Source organism: Tupaia chinensis, unplaced genomic scaffold (genome assembly GCF_000334495.1).
Source record: "Tupaia chinensis unplaced genomic scaffold, TupChi_1.0 Scaffold000146_1, whole genome shotgun sequence".
NCBI classification, from domain to species: domain Eukaryota; kingdom Metazoa; phylum Chordata; class Mammalia; order Scandentia; family Tupaiidae; genus Tupaia; species Tupaia belangeri.
Genome location: NW_006159616.1, coordinates 12454445 through 12475187, shown reverse-complemented (window position 1 = coordinate 12475187; position 20743 = coordinate 12454445). Strand labels below are relative to the sequence as shown.

The 20743-nt window shown below is 46.3% G+C and overlaps 1 protein-coding gene and 1 pseudogene across 1 annotated transcript in view; both read right to left on the bottom strand.

Annotated features, from left to right (window-relative positions):
• The window catches only part of MTOR (mechanistic target of rapamycin kinase), a 163881-nt gene that overhangs the window by 24297 nt on the left and 118841 nt on the right, over nucleotides 1–20743 (bottom strand). The window contains exons 35-46 of the mRNA XM_006145332.3: nucleotides 18124–18249; nucleotides 17908–18039; nucleotides 11145–11260; nucleotides 9864–9981; nucleotides 5957–6205; nucleotides 4926–5026; nucleotides 4110–4206; nucleotides 3261–3359; nucleotides 2543–2665; nucleotides 2187–2369; nucleotides 1632–1766; nucleotides 1245–1419 (exon numbers count right to left, since the gene is read on the bottom strand). Coding sequence (XP_006145394.1) covers nucleotides 1245–1419; nucleotides 1632–1766; nucleotides 2187–2369; nucleotides 2543–2665; nucleotides 3261–3359; nucleotides 4110–4206; nucleotides 4926–5026; nucleotides 5957–6205; nucleotides 9864–9981; nucleotides 11145–11260; nucleotides 17908–18039; nucleotides 18124–18249 — 1654 coding nt within the window. The remainder of the gene's footprint in view (nucleotides 1–1244; nucleotides 1420–1631; nucleotides 1767–2186; nucleotides 2370–2542; nucleotides 2666–3260; nucleotides 3360–4109; nucleotides 4207–4925; nucleotides 5027–5956; nucleotides 6206–9863; nucleotides 9982–11144; nucleotides 11261–17907; nucleotides 18040–18123; nucleotides 18250–20743) is intronic.
• On the bottom strand, nucleotides 16826–17412 carry LOC102484418 (ATP synthase subunit g, mitochondrial pseudogene; annotated as a pseudogene).

Genomic DNA, 20743 nt, shown 5'->3' with positions numbered 1-20743 from the left:
AAGAAAAGAAGACATCAGCCTCTGGAGAGACAATAGGCTGTGGACCACCACAACTACTGCATTTAAGACACGTGAGCGTTACTAAGAGCAAGAGACCTCAACAGGCCACCAGAGTACTCAGGCCTCCTTAAACTACACCAGGTAGGTCATGCTACATCCGTAAGAGAAATTCCAGGAGTATCTGTATAAGCATCATCACTGTAAGAATTCTTTTCTACTTCAGTTTGTTCACTTTGAACAATCATTTCCCACAAAGAGAGACTCTGACGACAAAAAAAGAAGTCAAGAGTTCGGAAGCTCTGTTTTCAAAGTGGCTTGTCACCTACCACATTTGCATCCAGATGTCTTTCTGTTGGCCTCCTCAGCTCCCAACACCTGCCTACCACTGTCTACCACAGCCATTTCTCCAAACAGTGTGCCTTTGTAATTCCTTTGTGCACGATCATTATTTCTCTTTCTTTCTTTCTTTTATTTGGAGAGGTTTTCGCTATAGGGCATGTGCGCTTGCCAGAAAGTCAGAGAGACAGAAAGCGAGAAATCAATCCCCAATGGGGATGGCCACGTCACAATCCCTTCTCCTCCATTCTCCTCTTGGGGTCTTGGGCATGCACGCACACGCGCCCGGCATGAGTTTAAGACAACCACATTTGCATCCAGATGTCTTTCTGTTGGCCTCCTCAGCTCCCAACACCTGCCTACCACTGTCTACCACAGCCATTTCTCCAAACAGTGTGCCTTTGTAATTCCTTTGTGCACGATCATTATTTCTCTTTCTTTCTTTCTTTTATTTGGAGAGGTTTTCGCTATAGGGCATGTGCGCTTGCCAGAAAGTCAGAGAGACAGAAAGCGAGAAATCAATCCCCAATGGGGATGGCCACGTCACAATCCCTTCTCCTCCATTCTCCTCTTGGGGTCTTGGGCATGCACGCACACGCGCCCGGCATGAGTTTAAGACACCGGGTTCAGGACTCAAACTGCTGTCGACTATATCGGCAACATAGCCATTATACCAAATGCTAGTCCCAATCATTATTTTTCACTTAAAGTTGCTTCACTATATAAACGGACTGAGACCCAAGGATGGAATAAAGGGAGACCCATTTGTTCTCAATTTCTGTCTTGGTAAACAGGGAAGAGATGAAAGATTAGTGGTGGGAATGGCAAGCAGTAATTTCAGGAGAGGGAGGGGACTCAGCCAGGGTGGGAAGGAGAAGCAGGTGGCAGAAGTACGCAATGGTCCTTACCCATCAGTGTCAACTTCCGGGGCCTCTGCTTGGATGTAATGACTTGCAAAGATGGTGCTATGGACTGAATGCGAATGATCGGCTGGTTGGGGTCATAGGTTCCTGGCACAGCCAACTCAAGGTCCCGGCACATCAGAAGTTTTGGGGAAACATATTGCAGCTCTAAGGATGTGAGCTGTGAATAATTACCAAAGGATTTAGTGTTCTGCCTCCAGGGAGGAATTTATATGCAATTTAAGTATTTTTCAAAGCATCCTAATAGCAGTCACTTGTCCCAATGTCAGCAGGTAGAGTGAAACCAGATGCTTTGGAATGAGTGTTAGAACATTTATAGGCGAACAGGAAGGACTATGACAGCTGAGCCTGCTAGAAGCCTGAAGATCCTACCTGAGGCAGCTGTTTTGAGATTCGTCTGAACACGTGATAATAGAGGTCCCAGGCTTGGGTGAGGTCCTTGACATTTCCTGATTTCATGTACTTCCTACACCATTCTTGTGCCTCCATTAAATCTCGACCATAGGCCTGAGAGGGAAAGCAGGGCAAATACGCAGGCTGTCAAGGTGCTGGCCTCATCAGGAGTCCAGTTCCCCAACGAGACCACAGCAACTCCTTAGGACCTAACTGTGGCCAGGTGTTGGCCAGGAACTGGTAAGCAAAGAGAAGCCGTGCTGGTCCTCAATCCTGGAGCTCCCAAACCACTGGCATGACATACTAGGTAAGGGAAGGTTAGAAGAGAGATGAAAGAGCTCTGGAGGAACCCTGTAGTTGTCCAGTTAAAATTTTAGGAGCGTAATTGAAGCTTAAGGACAATTACATTTCTGCAATTTTTATACCTTCTGACCTCCAGTGGAAAACATTTCATTAAAGTCAGTAGTAAAGCTAGAAGAAAAAGAGTCTGGTGAAGGCCTTGGGTAATGTCTTCCCATGCTTTGTGTCTCATACCTGATTAAATGACGTTTCTTTCAGAGTCTGGGGGCCCCGTTCCATCATAGCATGCAGAGGCTCCAGCACCTCAAACATGCCTTTCACATTCCTCTCCCCAAAGTACAAACGAGATGCCTCTTCCAGGCCTTCGTGCCACATCTCGTGCCAGAGGATGGCCACTCGGATCAGCTCCTCACTCACCTGGACCAAAGAGGTGAGGAGAGAGGCACCAAGGTGAGCTACGCTGAGAAAGAGGAGAGGTTCTTTCTTAAAGGAAGAGGGAGGAAGCAGTGTGGTGAGGGAGGAAAACAACCTCACTTGAGACTTGTGGCTAGGTGCCCAGGGTCAGTGAAACCCCCCTGCCCCAGACTCACCATCATGGCCTGCTGGACCAGGGTGTTACTGTGCTCACACATGTTCTTCAGGATCTTGTTGGCTGCATTGTGACGGGCTGTGGTGGTAGACTTAGAAGCCACAGTCAAGGGGTAGATGAGGGCCTGAAGCAAATACAAAAGGGACATTGGCAAAGGGCTGTGCCAGAGGAGCCCGGCACTAACTGTAAGGAAGATGACAAAGGAAGTTGTGAGGACGACATACATACACTTGAGATGCCTGGGAAGGGGGTGCGCAGTCCAGAGGGGAGCTCTTTCTTTCTTTTTTTTGGAGAGGTTTTTGCTATAGGGTGCGTGCGCTTACCAGAAAGACAGACAGAGACAGAGAGACAGAAAGCGAGAAATCACCCCCCGGGGGGATGGCCACGCCGCAATCCCTTCTCCTCCATTATCCTTCCGGGATCTTGGGCACGCACGCACACACGCCCAGTGTGAGTTTAAGCCATTGGGTCCAGGACTCGAAACGACTACATGGGAGTCCAGTGACATAGCCATTATGCCAACTGCTGGCCCCAAGGGAGCTCTTTCTTTTAGAAAGGACCTTGGGCCACTGGGACTTTCAGCAGGGCAGACCCCAGGGTAGGATAGTACACTTGGCTCCCATTTCCTGTACTTCTGTCTCTAGAGCAGCTTTAGGAAAGGCCAACCACCAAATCAAGGGCAGTGGTTGGATGAGAAACTGCACAGGGTCCTTACCTACCTGGGGGTGGTACCGACCAATGTCTGTGAGAAGCTGGTGAATGAGGCGTCCCACCAAGGGTCTGGGCGTATCAATTCTTGCAATGAGCTGAGGTATAACCTGGTATTAAAAGACACAGGATGCAGCAAATGAAACATGGAAACAACCCTAGTTATTCTTCTGGGCAAAGACGGACTCTTGTAACTTGTTTTGGTTGATGCTGTTAGGCTCTGAAATGCTTCATTCCCTACAGTTTTCTGAAAGAAACTAATGAAAACAGGGAGTTGGAGCCAGCAGGTGGTAAGGAAGTGAAGGTGGCTGCGTCCCACATGGCCAACTGCATGATTTGAGTCCCAGACCTGGTGATTTAAAAAAATCACACCAGGAAAAAAATAAATAAGACATTTGTGGGATACATTTGACATAAGAAATAAGACATTTGTGGTTTATTACCTATTGATGATAATGTGTATAGTATTCTAACCTGGACTGGTCTGAGGTGGGTTTCATGTTGGGTAAATTCTCTTTGCAAGCTAAATAATATATAGCGATTGAATGCATATAAATTGAATATATAAATTGAATGTATATGTGTGAGTGCCTAAACTCCAGAGGAGAATGGAGGAGGGATTTCAGTGTGGCCATCCCCACTGGGCGGTGACATCTCACTTTCTTTTCCTCTAGCGAGCACATGCAGCCTAAATAATTTTATTTTTTTAATTTAAAAAGTTTAAATGAAAAAGAAAGAAAAGAAAATAGAGAGTCCAGAACTTGGGACCAAGCCCTTTTTCCTTACCACCATATAACACATATCTGAACACTGTGTGATTCCAGGAGACATCCAGAAAAGAAAACCTAACTCATCCTCACCTGTAACCAAGTATCAATCTGGATTGCTTTCACCCCTTCCACTAAGGCTTCGTTGACGTCAGGCCAGTGACCATAATCAAACCATAATGTAAGGACTCTGGAAAAGAACAAGGAAGTCACAGAAAAATTAGTTTCCCAGGTTTTGTCTGCTTGTTCTTCATCTTTAAGGCTGAGAAGCAAAATGTCAGGGGTCTCCATCAGTGTTTGGCTTTAGACCCCTGGGAGTGGGTGGGTGTGGTGAGTGGCCACGCTCCCGACTAAACACCACAAGGACCACCTGGAACAAATGAGCGCTTCCTCCCAGACCATGCTGAGAGCACCATGGCATAAACTCTGACACCGAACAGATGAGCCAGGATAACCTCCAGAGACCACAGATCTACATGCAGAGGAGGGGCCTGTAGGGTAGTGGCAACAGGGATACCTGGCACTTAGCTGGTTAGAGATTCCTAAATGAAGGAGGTGGCTGCTGTCCCTCTAACATCCATACTGACTGATCTGGGCCATTTATTTACGTCTCTCAAAGTTGCTAAAGAAATTTTAGAAAATATTGTGGTAAACGTATGGGTAAATTATTGACTACACAATTAACTACATACAGAGTTCTCATTCCACTTCTTTCTTAATCTTTGCAGGTTTCATCTACACAAATGGGTGAAACGGTGATGTCTCAAACTGTAGCACAGACAAAGGTCCCTATGAGGACCCCAGGTGTACTGACTGAGGTGGGGAAGAGAAATGGGACCTAAACAAGTGACTTCTCTGTCCTGCCATTAATGTAGCCTACCAGAGTTTCAGCCTCCCCTCCCCTGATACCTGAGTGTATCCTGGAGGTTGTTGCCTCGTGACAATGAGATAGAACGGAAGAAGCCCTGGACGGCAGGGACAGTGTACATCAAGAGCGTTTTGGACAAATCCTGTTGGAACACACACGTTAGTGACATTCTTGCCTTAGCTTTCTTGTCGGTAAAACGGCCATAATAGCATACAAATAATACCTACGGAAAAGCTGATTACACAGACTAAAAGAATGAACAGCCTTCATCCGGTGCCTGGCACGTAGTCAGCCTGCGCTCAGGAAATGGCAACTCTGTCCTAACTGCTATTATCTTGGGCTCGCTAACAGTGGTCTCCTGAACAGCGTAGCAGGAGGTGGGGCTGAGGCTTTGAGGGTGCAGATCTCTGGGCCTGCCAGCGGCCCTGATGCACTCTGAACTAACTGCCCAAGGGGAGGTGGAAGGGAAGAGAAAAAGGTGGAGGATGGAACGCCCTGATCACAATGGACCCAGAGATGAGCACACCCACCCACAAACAGGGGGGAGCACATTAAAAATGAGCTCATCCACTTGGGAAGCACTACAAGGAACATATTCTTCAGCTCAGGGGCTATGTCAGCTCCCCAAACACTGATACCAAATGTGTTCACAAAAGCACTGTGTCAAGCAACACTGGGATGGCAGATAAGCAATATTTTCTAGTTCCATAAAGCTTCAGGTTCCTTTCAGTTTAACAACTATTGTGTTTCTCAGAGAGCCTGGTGACTTGATAATTTAAAAAAAAATATTTTTTATCAGTTTTTAATGAGGAAGAAGGGACCAGACTGCCTGGCTGTGGTGGACGAGGTGGTGGGGTGCTGCTATGTTACTGCAGCCACTTGGAAGGTCCAGGTGTGGAGTCCAGGTCACCCTGAGCAGGCTATGAATCACTGTGCCTGTGATACCGGGTGGCTGGGGGGCGGAGGGGAGGACTGGGGGTGCCAAGAGCCTATCGAGGGGGATCCCTTTCCCTCTCCCCCACCTCAAGAAATAAATGAATATACTTTAAAAAAATGAGGAAAAAAAGGGTACCTCAGTGACCTTCTTCTGCAGAGGAGATGGGGTGGGGCTGTTCTCGGTGCTCTCGGCCTCACTCTCGCTGTTGCTGCCTTCAGTGCTGGCAGTGGCAGCAGCGGTAGCAGCTGTGGTGGCAGTAGTGGTGGCACTGGTGATGTTGGCCCCGCTGGCATGACGCAGTTTCTTCTTCTCATCACGGGCTTGGTTTTGATGTTTGTAGTGTAGCACAGCCTCAAAGTTCATCACTGCCCACGCATGCCAGGCCTGGGGTGGGAGGTGGAGTGAGAGTCAAGGACTGACAATGGCTTGGAGGACCGTGCGGTCAGCACTGAGTAGGAGCTGTGACCACCTCCTCTGCTCCACGGTCAGCAGCATCAAAGTCCACTCCAATGAGACACTCACAGGGCACCTCACTAGATTCCATGTGACTCATTCACTCTGAGGAGCACTTTCTGCATCAGGTACTGCCAGTGGGTGCTGGGGGAGAGGCCCACAACAAGAGTCGTAGGATAGTCCTTGCCTCAAGGGACCTTCTGACTTTGAAGGGGAACTCATTCACAAATGTGAAGACAGAACATGCCTGGGGTAATAAGATGGACAATGGGTGGACAAGGATTTGAAAAACGCCTTAGAGAAATGGGATTTGGGGCAGGTCTCAAAGAGCAGCTGTACACAGAGAAGAGACAGGGTGGCAGTGAGGTCTTCTTGGCAAGGACAGGGATGCACAGAGGGTGAGCACAGAGTGGCTCACGGCTAACACGGACGTGGATCTGTCTGAGTTTGGTGTACACACAGGACAGGAGAGAGAGGGGAGGCTAGCCACATGCTGGGGTCAGGTTGGAGGAGCAAGCATGTGAGGCCAAGGAGGTCTCATTTCACTCTGGAGGAAAACAGAGCTTTCCTGGATTTCTAAATTTACAGAACAGATTACTTGAGAGAGCAAAGTCTGGGGGCAGGCAGCCAGCTGTCAAAATATTTTAGGGGAAAGATAGTGAAATTCTTTTTTTCTTTTTTCTTTTTTGGAGTGATTTTTGCTATAGGGCACATGCGCTCGCCAGAAAGACAGAGAGAGACAGCAAGCAAAAAATCACTCCCCCGGGGGGATAGACATGCTGCAGTCCCTTCTCCTCCACTCTCCTCTCGGGATCTTGGGCACGCACGCACACGAGCCTTGCGTGAGTGTAAGCCACCGGGTCCGGGACTCAAACCGCAGTCAACTACATGAGTGTCCAGCAACATCTGGGGTCAGGTTGGAGGAGCAAGCATGTGAGGCCAAGGAGGTCTCATTTCACTCTGGAGGAAAACAGAGCTTTCCTGGATTTCTAAATTTACAGAACAGATTACTTGAGAGAGCAAAGTCTGGGGGCAGGCAGCCAGCTGTCAAAATATTTTAGGGGAAAGATAGTGAAATTCTTTTTTTCTTTTTTCTTTTTTGGAGTGATTTTTGCTATAGGGCACATGCGCTCGCCAGAAAGACAGAGAGAGACAGCAAGCAAAAAATCACTCCCCCGGGGGGATAGACATGCTGCAGTCCCTTCTCCTCCACTCTCCTCTCAGGATCTTGGGCACGCACGCACACGAGCCTTGCGTGAGTGTAAGCCACCGGGTCCGGGACTCAAACCGCAGTCAACTACATGAGTGTCCAGCAACATAGCCATTACGCCAACTGCTGGTCCTGAGATGGTGAAATTCTTAACAGGTCACATGACAATGGGTGAGGGAAGACACTGGCAGCACTGGGATAGACAGACAGTAAATCTTATCCATCTGGCCTTAATCCACGGCCCAGACCTAACAGAGCTCAATGGCTGCTTGATGGAAGAAGTCTTGGGTGCTTACTTGGATAAAGGAGGACTATTCACCTCTCTGAAGTTTACAGCTGCAATGATTCTAGTATCCTATAGGTTGGTTTAGAGAGCATGAGGCACAGTTCGACTTGGGGTGTGTTAACTCTGCTGTGATATAGGATATTAAATAATCTACTAATAGGATAATCAAGAAATTTCTTCATCCCCCTTGCTAATAAAAACCTTTGATGTAAATGTGTCTATTTTCCCATCTAAGCAGAGCAGATTGATCATAATTGACTTGTACTAGATGAGTAAGAATTCTGTCATGACCCGGGTTCACTTTTCCCATCCTTCATTTATTCTTGTGTCTCTATGCTATGTGCCTGTCCCTGACCTGGGGGAAAGGAGGACAAGACAAACAACCCTGGCATGCACAAACAGCTACATCACTGACAGTGGGAGACATCACAGACCCAAAGGGCTCCACACTACAAAATGCTTCTAAAAACTAAAATTAGAGTTCCAAGAACCAACTTTTTTCTTGAATTTGCTTCTTTCCTAAAAGCTGAATGAAGACAGGTAACTCTGGTTAGGAGACAGAGTTACTGATTAAAATGGTCCCAGCTAATGGGAACCAGCAGTTAGCGAAATGGCTATGTTGCTGAACTCCCATGTAGTCAACCGCGGTTCGCATCCTGGACCCGGTGGCTTAAAACTCATGCCGGGCGCGTGAGGAGAATGGAGGAGAAGGGATTGCGGCGTGACCATTCCCCCTCGGGGGTGATTTCTCGCTTTCTGTCTCTGTCTGTCTGGTGAGCGCACGCGCCCTATAGTGAAAAAATAAAAAAAAAAAAAAAAAAAAAAGGTCCCAGCTAATCAGGTGTTTACTGGGTTTATTTTTACAGCTTTGGGCATGCAGCTGTTCTAGAGAGGGTTTATTGCTCCTGTCGCAAAATGGGTATTTGTCAGATCAGAATGAAGAATGCTTAAATGAGGACAAGATTTTTATTATAAATGCTTCTGTGGTCCTCAGATGCAAGTTTTGATCCTGAAGGGATTAATTCATAAAGTACTAGCAACTTAAAGAGATACTGGAGGGGACAGCAGGTAGCATGGTGGTTAAGGCACTGGACGTTCCCACATGGTTGACCATGGTTCAAGTCCTGGACCTGGTGGCTTGCTTTCTCACTTTCCCTCTCTCTCTGTATCTCTCTCTGGTCAAATTAAAATAAATGAATGAATAAATATAAATAAATGAATATTAAAAAAAAAGAGAGATACTGGACAGAAATCAATAACATCTGCTATACCAAGCAGCCAGAGGCCCCTCAGAAAAGATTGAAAAGAGAGAGAATACGTGTTTTACCACAGATGTATACTTCCAAGAGTCACCCCTCCCAATCAATCACAACTTTTATACATTTTCTTTTTTCTTTTGTTTCTTTTTTTTTAGAGGTTTTTGCTAAAGGGTGCATGCAGTCGCCAGACAGAGACAGAGAGACAGAAAGTGAGAAATCACCCTCCAGGGGGGATGGCCACGCCGCAATCCCTTCTCCTCCATTCTCCTCTTGGGATCCTGGGCATGCACGCACACGCGCCCGGCATGAGTTTTAAGCCACCGGGTCCGGGACGCAAACCGCGGTCGACTACGTGGGAATCCAGCGACATAGCCATTACGCTAACTGCTGGTCCCGACAGCTTTTATACATTTTCTAATTCTGTTTATCTTTTTGAAGAGTTTCCTGTAATGTAACAGGATGTTACTCAGATATTTCCAATAAAAACACAAAGTTAAGCTTTTAACTGAGGAGTGGGCAGGGATGGAAACCAAAAGGAAGCTGGGGAGAAGCAGACGACCAAAGGGAAGGGAAGGTGCCAGAGATGAACTGTGTGTCCAGATGGTCCTAGGAAAACAAGCAGCTAAGGGTCTATGACAGCAAGAACCTCTAGGGTCATCAGTTGAACTTGTAGGGGAAGCACAGGCTCCATGGGCTTCTGACAGGCAGGCTGCAAGCCCTCAAGGAACAAGTCCACAGCATCAGAGCCGCGGTGGTAACCATGAGGACACAGAACATGGGCATAGCTGTGGTGCTGGGTTGTACAGGCTGGGAGCCCACGCCCCGCGCAGTCACCTTGTACCAGCTGCGGTCGTGCTCCGTGGCGGCGCTGTAGTACTGCAGCACTTTGGGGATTGTGCTCTCGTTGATGCCCTGTAGGTTCAACTGCCACTCCCCCAGTTTCAGAAAACACCTGAAAACAGAAAACAAAACGCTCCATATGGGTCTCTCCTCAAAGGAATTCCTTAAAGAGAACAACCAGTTGTGTTGGGAGAGCATTAGAGTCTCCCTATTAAAAAACTGTTATGTGCCAGAGTGCACCTGTGCTCGCCAGAGACAGAGAGAGAGAGAGAGGGAAAGGGATAAAGCATCCCCAGTGGGGGGACAGCCACGCCACAATCCCTTTTCGTCTATTCTGTTGGGATTTTGGGCATGCACGCACATAAGCCCAGTCTTTTCTTCGCTTTTTGGAGAGGTTTCTGCTACAGGGTGCAGGCGCTCGCCAGAAAGACAGAGAAAGACAGAGAGACAGAAAGGGAGAAATCACCCCCCCAGGGTGGATGGCCATGCCGCAATCCCTTCTCCATTCTCCTCTCAGGACCTTGGGCACGCACGCACACACACCCAATGTAAGTTTAAGCCACTGGGTCTTGGACTTGAACCACGGTCGACTACATGGAAGTTCAGCGACACTGCCATTATACCATCTGCTGGTCCCAAGCCTGGTGTTTTCCAAGTCATCAGGTCTGGGACTTGAACCATGCACTTGGCCAAGTGGGATGTAGCCACCTAACCCATGACGCTGGCTGGTCCCATATGTCCAGTGTGTTTTTCAAGCCACCAGGGCTGCAATTTGAATCATCAGGTCAGCCATAAGGTATCAAGTGCCTTAGCCTTCACACCACCTACTAGCCTACTGCTCTAAATCTTGACATTGTACTCTTTCCATTAACCCTCCAACCATCTTACTCTCCCCTAGGAAGTAGGAACTCTTACTATCCCTTTTATATGATGGAAAAACTGAGGTTCAGACACTTTAAATAACTTATCTAAAGTCATATATTAAAGCAGCTATATCTGTTATTTGAAAACAGAGTTTAACTCTCAAGCCAGACATCAGAAAGAGAACAACACAGGGGTGCTCTTGGTGCTGAACCCTGGGATAACAAGTGGCAGAGGTTTTAAAGCAGTATGATTTGATGGCTGCCTGAGATTTCTACTGGAAATGATGAGAGAAATATCAGCAGTTAGGCACCCAGGGAGTCTCAGACATTCTGCCCTTGCTGCAGAAGCTGCTGATTCAGCAGGGCGGGAACATGGCCTGCTCCTCCAGGCAAGGGGAGAGGTGCAGCTCACCGGGCCATGAGCTTGTGTAGCTCCTGCTTGTGCTGCTGGTCCTCGGTAGCAATGGCATGCTGGGCCTGCTGCTGCATAGTCTGGACGAAGTGCTGCATGTGCTGGAAGGCATCAATCTGGAGCAGGGCAAAGGCACAGACAGCCACTTGGCATGTGGCCCAACCTCCCAGGAAAGGAATTATGGTTCATCTGATAGGCACACGAGTCAACCTCCCTCCAAAGAGGACACCCTAGAACACAGGGTGAGGACAGAGGACAGAAGACCAGGGCGTGATGCTGGGAGGTGGCTGGGCTTTTCTTCTTCTTCTTTTTTTAAATATTTAATTTTATTTATTCAATCATTTATTTTTTAATTTGACCAGAGAGAGAGAGAAAGAGAGAGAGAGAGAAAGTAAGAAAGCAAGCCACTAGGTCTGGGACTCGAACTGTGGTCGGCCATGTGGGAGTGTCCATGCCTTAACCACCACACCACCTGTTGGTCCCCAGGGCTAGGCTTTTTCAGAAGATTCATGTCTTATTCAACTCAAGTCTTAGCTCTCCTTTGCCAACTGTAATTACCAGTTTAATAAGCCTTGGAAATGTTACATGCTTGGCTACCAAATAACAATTCATAAGAGGTAATCTGAAACAACTGCTTACTTCACTATCAATACACTACCTGGGGAAATTAGGCTTACTAAAGAATTGTTTCAAACCAGTAACAGTTTGGTATTTGTTTACAACACTATGGCATGTGGACACTTCAGCATAGCAAAAACTCTAGATTTGAGAATCAAACAGAACCTCATCAAACAGAACCTCAGCATCAGATAAGAACACCATAATGGGGCGAAGCACCTCGCACATCCAGTGGGATAGGGTGAAAACCCTAACTAGGCAGCTGTCTAGTTGGACAGGGTGGCTGGGAAGCAAATCTTCAGAGCGCCTGCAAGAAGTCAGATCTAATTATACTATGGGATTTTACACAGCAGGAGAGAGGCCATCTCTGTTGGAGCTGAACCAGGGAAGAGCAATAGAGTCACGGATCTCAGAGTACTGGGCAAATCCGTTATGCCCAGACGTACCAGTATCCTTATTTTTATTTAAAAAATGTTTTCAGTATTGCTATGGGGCATGTGTAGTTGCAGAGAGAGAAAAAGTGAGAAAGCACGCCCCAGGGGAGGATAGCCGAGCTATAATGCCTCTCCTCCATTCTCCTCTCAGGATTTTGGGTGCGAGCACGCACAGGCACGTGCACACATACACACACTTGTCCAGTGTGTTTTTCAAGGTGCCAGGTCTGGGGCTGGAGCTGCACAATTGTCTCCCTCAGTGGCCTTCACAGAGTTCCATTACTCACCAGCCGCTTTGAAAAAGGAACATTAGCGTCCCATGCCTGGGAAGTGACAAATGTTCCTTCAGTTTTTCTTTAAAGAGAATGATATTAACCAGACTTGTATCTGATTTAAACGAAGAAGTGGGGCTGCGCAGTGGTAACGCAAGGCTCTGTGAGGCTGACACAGAGGGAAGGGTCCAGGTTCATGCCCAGAGACCTCCTTAGTATGCTGGACACATGTGTGAATATGATCTGGGGTTGGCTGTGGCTGGGGGTAGCCTGCAGTGTCAAGCCCCTATTGGTGCCTGTCTCTCTGACTCTCACTTATGGGAAAAAAAAAAATCAAAATAAATAAATAAATAAATAAGAATGGAGAGGCAGCAGAAAAAGATTAATCACTAAAAAGGTAACTGATAATTCGGTGTCGTCTGTGTGTACATAAAACAGAAAGAAACTAACCTAGGAACTTTGATGCCAGGTATTCCTTATAAGCTACTGGCAATCTAGAGTTTAAACTCTTCTCTTTTTCTTAGACTTTTTACTACAGGGTGTGTGTGTTCATTGGAGAGACAGAGACAAAGAGAAAATGAGAAATCACCCCCCCACGGGAGATGGCCACGCCGCAATCCCTTCTCCATTCCCCTCTTGGGATTTTGGGCATGCACATACATGCTACCAGCTTGAATTTCAAGCTGCTGGGTCTGGGTCCAACTGTGGTCAGCCATGTGGGAGTTCAGTGCCTTAACCATTCTGCCACCCGCTGGCCCCCAGAGTTTAAACTCTTTTTAATGAACTTAACAAAGGGCTGAAGAAAAACTGCCAAAATTGGGGAAGTTGGGTATTAGTTTGGATTTGAAGCCCAGTACTAAGTTTATCCAGCATGAAAGATCCAGCATCTTTCAATTCTATAGCATGAGGCAACTTGCAAGGAATTGAGCACATTCTATGTAAAACTTCTTGGGCCAGCCAGTGGTGTGGTGGCTGGATCCCACAAGATGAACTTCACGTTTGAATCTAAGACCAGTGGCTTCAAAAACACACTGGGCACATATGTATGCATGCCAAAAATTCCAAGAGGGAAATAGAGAAGGGCTGTGGCACAGCCATCTCCCCTAGGGGGTGATTTCTTTCTTTCTTTCTTTTTTGGAGAGGTTTTCAATACAGGGTGCGTGTGCTGGCCAGAGAGGCAGAGAGAAAGAAAGCAAGAAATCACCCCCCAGGGGGGATGGCCACGCTGCAATCCCTTCTCCTCCATTCTCTTCTCGGGATCTTGGGCACGCACGCACACACGCTCGGCGTGAGTTTAAGCCTCTGGGTCCAGGACTCAAACTGTGGTCGACTACATGGGAGTCTAGTGACATAGCCATTACACTAACTGCTGGTCCCTCCCCTAGGGGGTGATTTTTTATGTTCTCCTTCCCTCTCTCCACCTTTCTCTTTCTGGTGAGTGCACATACCCTATAGGAAACAAACAAATAAACAAAATAAAAAAACAAAACACTAAACAAAAGCTCCTTTTCTCCATCCTGAGGAAACAAAATAGGGAAAAAGTGATTTTTCTTCTTATAATTAAAGGACTGATCACCTGGAGAAAAGTGCTTCTCTCAGGGCCTCAGAGCCAAGGCTGTGGATGATACTCTTATTCTCACCTAGTAGTTTGTGGGCAAGAATGATGCCTTTTTTTTTTTTTTTGCTGTAGGACACGTTTGCTCACCAGAGATGCAGAGACAGAAAGTGAGAAATCACCCCCCAGGGGGAATGGTAACGCCACGATCCTTTCTCCTTCATTCTCTTCTCGGGATCTTGGGCATGCATGCCCGTTTTTTTTTAAAAAAGAATTATTTTACCTAACTTTGTTTATTCTTACTTATTTATTTATTTATTTATATTTGACCAGAGGGACAGAGTGAGAGAAACAAGAGAGAGGGGGAAAGTGAGAAAGCAAGTGCCATGCCAGGTCCGGGACTCGAACTGCGGGCCATGTGGGAGTCCAGTGCCCTTAACCATCATGCCAACTAACTGTCGGTCCCCCAATGTGAGTGTTAACTCACCGACAGGGTCCAGGACTTGACCTGTGATTGACTATGTGGGAGTCCAGAGACATAAGCATTACATAACCATTACATCTGGTCCCAAGAATGATGTTCTTGGTTCAGTGAACTTTCATGGCAAGACCAGCCTGTCTATAGATTCTATGAAGTGTCTCATTGGGGAAGATATTTAACACATATTTACTGCTGGATCCCTTCCTGTAGAACAGTCTGCTTTCCATCCAAATACTGCCATTTGCCTTGGGCAAGGAGAGAGTACTGTCCTTACACATGGTGGAGGAAAGTAAGCCCTGGAAAATGGCTTGTTCAGCAGCACAATTATTACTATTTTTTTTCTTCTTTTTTTTTGGGAGAGTTTTTTCTTTCTTTCTTTTTTTTTTTTTTTGCTATAGGGCACATGCGCTCGCCAGAGAGAGAGAGACAGAGAGAAAGAAAGCGAGAAATCATCCCCCAGGGGGGATGGCCACGCCGCAATCCCTTCTCCTCCATTCTCCTCTCGGGATCTTGGGCATGCACGCACACGCGCCCGGCGTGAGTTTAAGCCACCGGGTCCGGGACTCGAACTGCGGTTGACTACGTGGGAGTCCAGCGACATAGCCATTACGCTAACTGCTGGTCCCTCAGCAGCACAATTATTAAGTAGTCAGTTTTCTTTGGGTAGCTTCCAAACTATGAAAGTGTAACACCGAGCTTTGGGACCAAAGCCCAAGCGCCCAACTTGAAACAGGTCTCTAAATTTTAATCCCACCAGAAACTAGGATAAAAGAATGCCATCCTCTGTGGATAAGTTGGACTGTAGTTATATGATGAAATAAGCCACTCCCTGGCTGAGATATTACCCAAAAGGTTCCTTCTGCCTGCCTTGGGCAAGACAGTCAAAGACTTGGAGACTGCATAGGAAGAAAACCAGACTGTACTCAGATCCAGCACCTCCTGTTTTTCTCATTTGCCTGGAGGAGATCAGGCTTTGAATTAGAAATGCTCTGGTCTGGGAGGCTCACAGACACTGAAAAACAGAACAACAAAAACAAACAATATCCCAAACTTGCACATTTGGATGAGGAAACTTGGGTCCCTCATATTTAAGTAAACCTAGTCAAAGACCAAGTGCCTGGGTGCAGGATGGTTGATCCCACTCTGGGTGATAGTCATAGCAGAATGAGCCAACCAACTACAAAATAAGTTGGCTTCTAGACCCAGCCCAGGGATCTTCTAAATATGCCTTCAGCAGAGACACGACTTCTGTGACACCGGGTCTTTCCTCAGCCATGGCTCCACTGGCTGGTCTTCACTCCTTTCTCATCTGACACCATTGAGGGGACACAGCAGGGAGAGAAGAGAAGGCAGCCAAACTCCCTCCTCTTTTTGGTGAGGAGAATGATGGGAGAGCTAAAGCAATGCTGAGTTTGCCTCCAGAGCCTACTTTTTCTTAATCACCACCAGCACAAGATAGTGTTAAAAAAAAAAAAAAATCAAAGGGGCCAGCAGATGGCATGGTCGTTAAGGGCGCTGGACTCCCACATGGCTGACTGTAGTTTGAGTCCCGGACCTGGCAGCTTGCTTTGTCACTTTCCCAATCTCTCTCTCCTGCTCTGTCCCTCTCTGGTCAAATTAAAACAAACAAACAAAAGAACCCAAAATCATACGCTACACTTATGTCCCAAGGGCTTGTCTGTAAATGAAGTAAGAATGACCTACACTTGTTTCAAGATAACTTTCCCTCCTGGTTTCAGCATTGCTGTGTGTTGGTACTCTTGAATCCAAATTGATGATAGAAAGGAGAACAGAAATCTGAAAAAACCAAATTGGTCTTACAACATCTTCCTTTTTTTTTTTTAAGAGGTTTTTGCCATAAGGCATGTATGGTCGCTGGAGAGAGAGAGACAGAGAGAGTGAGAGGGAAACTGAGAAATCATCCCCTGACCAGGGATGACCACACTGCAATCTCTTCTCCTCCATTCTCTTCTTGGGATATTGGGCATACATGCCCAGTGTGAGTTTCAAGCCACTGGGTCTGGGACTCGAACTGTAGTCAGCCATGTAAGAGTCTAGTGATGTAAACATTATGCCATCTGCTGGCCCCCAGTCTTACACCATTCTAATCTGTTTTCACAAATATGCTATTTTTGTTCCGAACAATCTATCTTCTCCCTCTCTCTCTTTCTAAGGTTTTTGTCATAGGGTATGTGTGCTTGCTAGAGAAGTCGGGGTTCGGGGGGGAGTGAGAAATCACCCCCCAGGGTTGATGGCCACACTACAATCCCTTATTCTCCTCTTGGGATTATGGGCATACACACATGCCTGCCCCCAGCGTGATTTTTTTCAAGCTGCTGGGTCCAGGACTCAAACTGGTCGGCCATGTCAGAATCCATCACCTTCACCACCAAGCTACCTGTGGGCCTCAAGTCTATCTTCTGTCTCTTTTTTTCTTTTTTTGACACGTCTTATTTTATTTAGATAGCATTCTGATCACACTTGGTCCAAGCATATTCAAATGATAAATCAAATATATAATCAGATGTTAAAAGACGGGTCTTCAAACATTATAGCCAACGATGCCACGTGTGCCTACGATCTCGCCAACGTAAAACCACATCCACACCTCAGTGGCCACCAAACCATTTAGCAGAGTTTCCTTAACTAGTGTGAGTACTACTGACTATTTTTTTCAGGCTCTGAATAGCTGTAGAGATCTGAGCAGGGCTTGGAGGAACTAGTTCAATCTTGGCGCAGTGCCAAAATGTGGCCAAACGAGGCTTTGAGTAAGTCACAGCAGTGTTCACCAGCACCAGGGTCTTCTCTGTGAGGTTACAGACAAACTGGGCCATGGTTCTGGGAGAAGTTCATCATCACAAACCTCTATCTTAAGAACTCAGAAGAGATATTTCTATGTCCTAGCACTTTTTCTTTCTTTCTTTGTTTTTCTACTATAGGGTATATGTACTCGCTGGAGAAAGATAAAGAGAGCGAAAGGGGAACAGTGAGAAAGCACCCCACCCAGGAGGGATGGTCATGCCACAATCTCTTCTCTCTCATTCTCCTCTCAGCATTTCGGGCACGCATACATGCAATCCCGGTGTATTTGCAAGCTGCCAGGTCTGGAACTCGAACTACTCAGTTGGCTGTCTTAACCACCATACCATTGGCTGGCCCGTGCCCTAGCACTTTTTGGATACCAGTAAATATAACTGTGATCACACTCAGCGTTTTGACCAGTGATGCATGTGCATCTCCTAAATTGATTCTCTTTGTGAAATCAGGCCAAATAGCTGCCTAATAGATAGAAACTCCCTGATACTGTGGGTTGGTGGTCTGGACTTTAAGGAGGCAGTAAAAAGTAGATTAGGTGAACATTCTGGAGAAGGTTGTCTACTATCGAATGGACTTGGATACAGACCTTGCGAGCACTCTTCCACATGTTTTTCATGTAGGCATAAGTCACCTGAGGGTGAACTGTTGGCAGGGGATGATCAAGTTGCCGAGATGGATCAACTCCCAGGAGCAACACTAAGGTTTTGTGCGCAAGAGCCTTAAAGACAAGAGAGGTTAGGCTACAGTCAGAGCACGAGTGGAAGAGACACTCTACCCGCCCCAGCCTGGTGGGGTTACTCACCAGCCTGCCGCTCTTGCCACACAAGCTTGCATACTTGAGCCAGGTTCTCATGTCCTCATGAGGGTTGACCACAAGGGACCGCACCATGAGGATTTTCTGCCAATCCTCTACAATACGCTGGCAACCCTAAAACATTCAGAAATGAGGATTAGCTATGTCCTCACTGTATCTTAATTTCCACAAGCAACAGTGCAATCTACTCTGAAATAGAAGGGAGATTCACTGATAAAATCTTAACTATCTCAAGTCAGCGTGCCATGAGTGACAGATCTCTTAGGAACTTTGCAACAAGTCAAGATGTAGTAGAGCCCGGGGTCTGAAGCTTGAACCCTGGTTCTGTTACTTACTATCTTTGTTGGCAAGTTACTTAACCTCTCTATGAATGATCTAAAAAGTGGGAAAAAATAGTACCAACTTCATAGGGCTATGGTGAGGATTAAATGAATGAAATGATCTTGATTTCTTTTGTGAGTTATGAATAATGCATTTTTTAAAGAATCATTCATTTAATTTATTATTATTAATTTAAAAATAATTATTTATTTAATTCCATTTGTTATTGTTTTTTTTAATTTGACCAGAGACAAAGAGACAGAGACGGGGAAAGTAAGAAAGTAAGCCACCAGGTCTGGGTCTTGAACTGCAGTCGGTCAAGTGGGAATCCAGTGCTTTTAACCAGCACGCCACCTGCCAGCCCCTATTACTATTATTTTAAAATTTGCTATAGGGCATGTGTGCTCACTAGACAGAGTCAGAAAGATAGAGAAAGTGAGAAAGCAAGGTGCCAGGTCCAGGACTTGAACTGTGGCCAGCCATGTGCGAGTCCAGCGCCCTGACCTTGCTGGCCCCGAATAATGGATTTTTAACTTTAATTATCTGTTGATGATAATGTATATGATAATATCTTTGACTGGGGACCAGCAGTTAGAGTAATGGCTATGTTGCTGGACTCCCATGTAGTTGACTATGGTTTGAGTCCCAGACCCGGTGGCTTAGACTCAGGCTGGGTGCATGTAATTTCTAATCCAGCAAGTGCGAGGCTGGGAACAGCTCGGCATGAACACGTTTCCCTGAGTGGGGAAGGCTGTGGATTAGAAATAGACGCAATAACAAACACACAAAGACACACAAGTATAGAAAAGCGAGGATCGGGTGGGCATAGCTTCTCTGATGGAGAAGTTGCGACCAGAATCAGCCTCAGGTTTATTCTTTTAAAGGGCAGAAAATGGGGGTAGGGGAAAATGGGATGCAAAAGGAACGGGGAAGAGGGAAGTGGAATGCAAAAAGACTAAAGGAGGAGAAATCGGAATTCAAAGTCAGTTCTTTTTGGATGTAAATCATCTGAAGATGTGAAAATGACTGGCACCAAGTAATTTCTCTGATCCTTTTTGGGGGACAATCTGATAACTTCATGTGACTTCCTTTATCCCGATACTGGGTGGTATGGGGTACTAGGTATCAACAACAGGAAGACAACCATTGACAACAGACAGATACTGCTTTCGTATGTAGATGCTTCTCAACAGCCCTGCTAGAGTAGCTTATGATGTGTTTCTGCATGTGTCTGCAGGCCACGTGTTTTAATCACATGTTTTCAGATTGGCTGCTCTCCAAGTAAGAGTAAAGTGAATTTTTCCTTTTTTACCCTGGCTGGTAAGAAATCAGACTCAGGAGGGAAGATGGGTTCCTGAGATGTATCATTTCAGGGATGAAGTCCATGAGCCCATGGCGCTGTCTTCCACGGAGATACACTTAAAAGGTTGGCAACAACGATCTCAGGCTTTTGGTCACGATAGGATGCAGTCTGAGCCTAACCAGAGATCCCAAGGTAAGAAAAGACCCAGGGTAAGTAAGGCCTACCTCTAGTATCGACACTGATTGGGGATTTTAATTTAAATGAGTTAACCACACAACGGCAGTTTTCCAGCCCAGGCAGTTCACTGAGTGTTTTGAGAGCAAGTCACCTATGTGGGCCAAAGTTTCCACTATAAACGCAATGCTCTATTTTCAGGCCTTGGACCATATTTTTCCCTCCCATGGAGTATGACAACAATGATTTGGAAAGTCAGAATAACACAAAGAAGTATTTTGTGTGATTGTTTTGGTTACTTTTCACTAGTGGCTAGTGCTTCCAGATGCTGAAATAATTTGGCCCTCTGTAAGCTGAAAAGCATCTTGCTGTGAGACAGCAAGTCACGAAGTTTTGGGGTGATGATGGTGTCCTGGTCCCTGCAAAGCTGGACACATGCCTCCGTCCCAGAATTCAGTCAACACATCCCCCTTCTGAAGCTGTATTTGGATAAAGTCCCATTCATTAGAATTTCAGAAGAAGCATCAGATCTCTGATTTTGGAAACTTTATCCCATTACAGGCACTTAAAGAAGCCAGGGTGTGTACCTTTCAAGTGGGAGATGCCTGCTTTGTGGAATTCTTTCTGGTGCCCACTAAACAATTTTCCATCAAAACATCCATTGGGCATTTCATAATTACCAATAAAACATGTAAAAGAACTGTATGTGCTCATTTCGGAGTCATAAATGACTGCATTCATGGACGTTCCTTTGCCCTTGCTCCTTCCTGTCCAGTGGAATGTGCTCTGAGCTTCCCAGGCAGGAAGGCA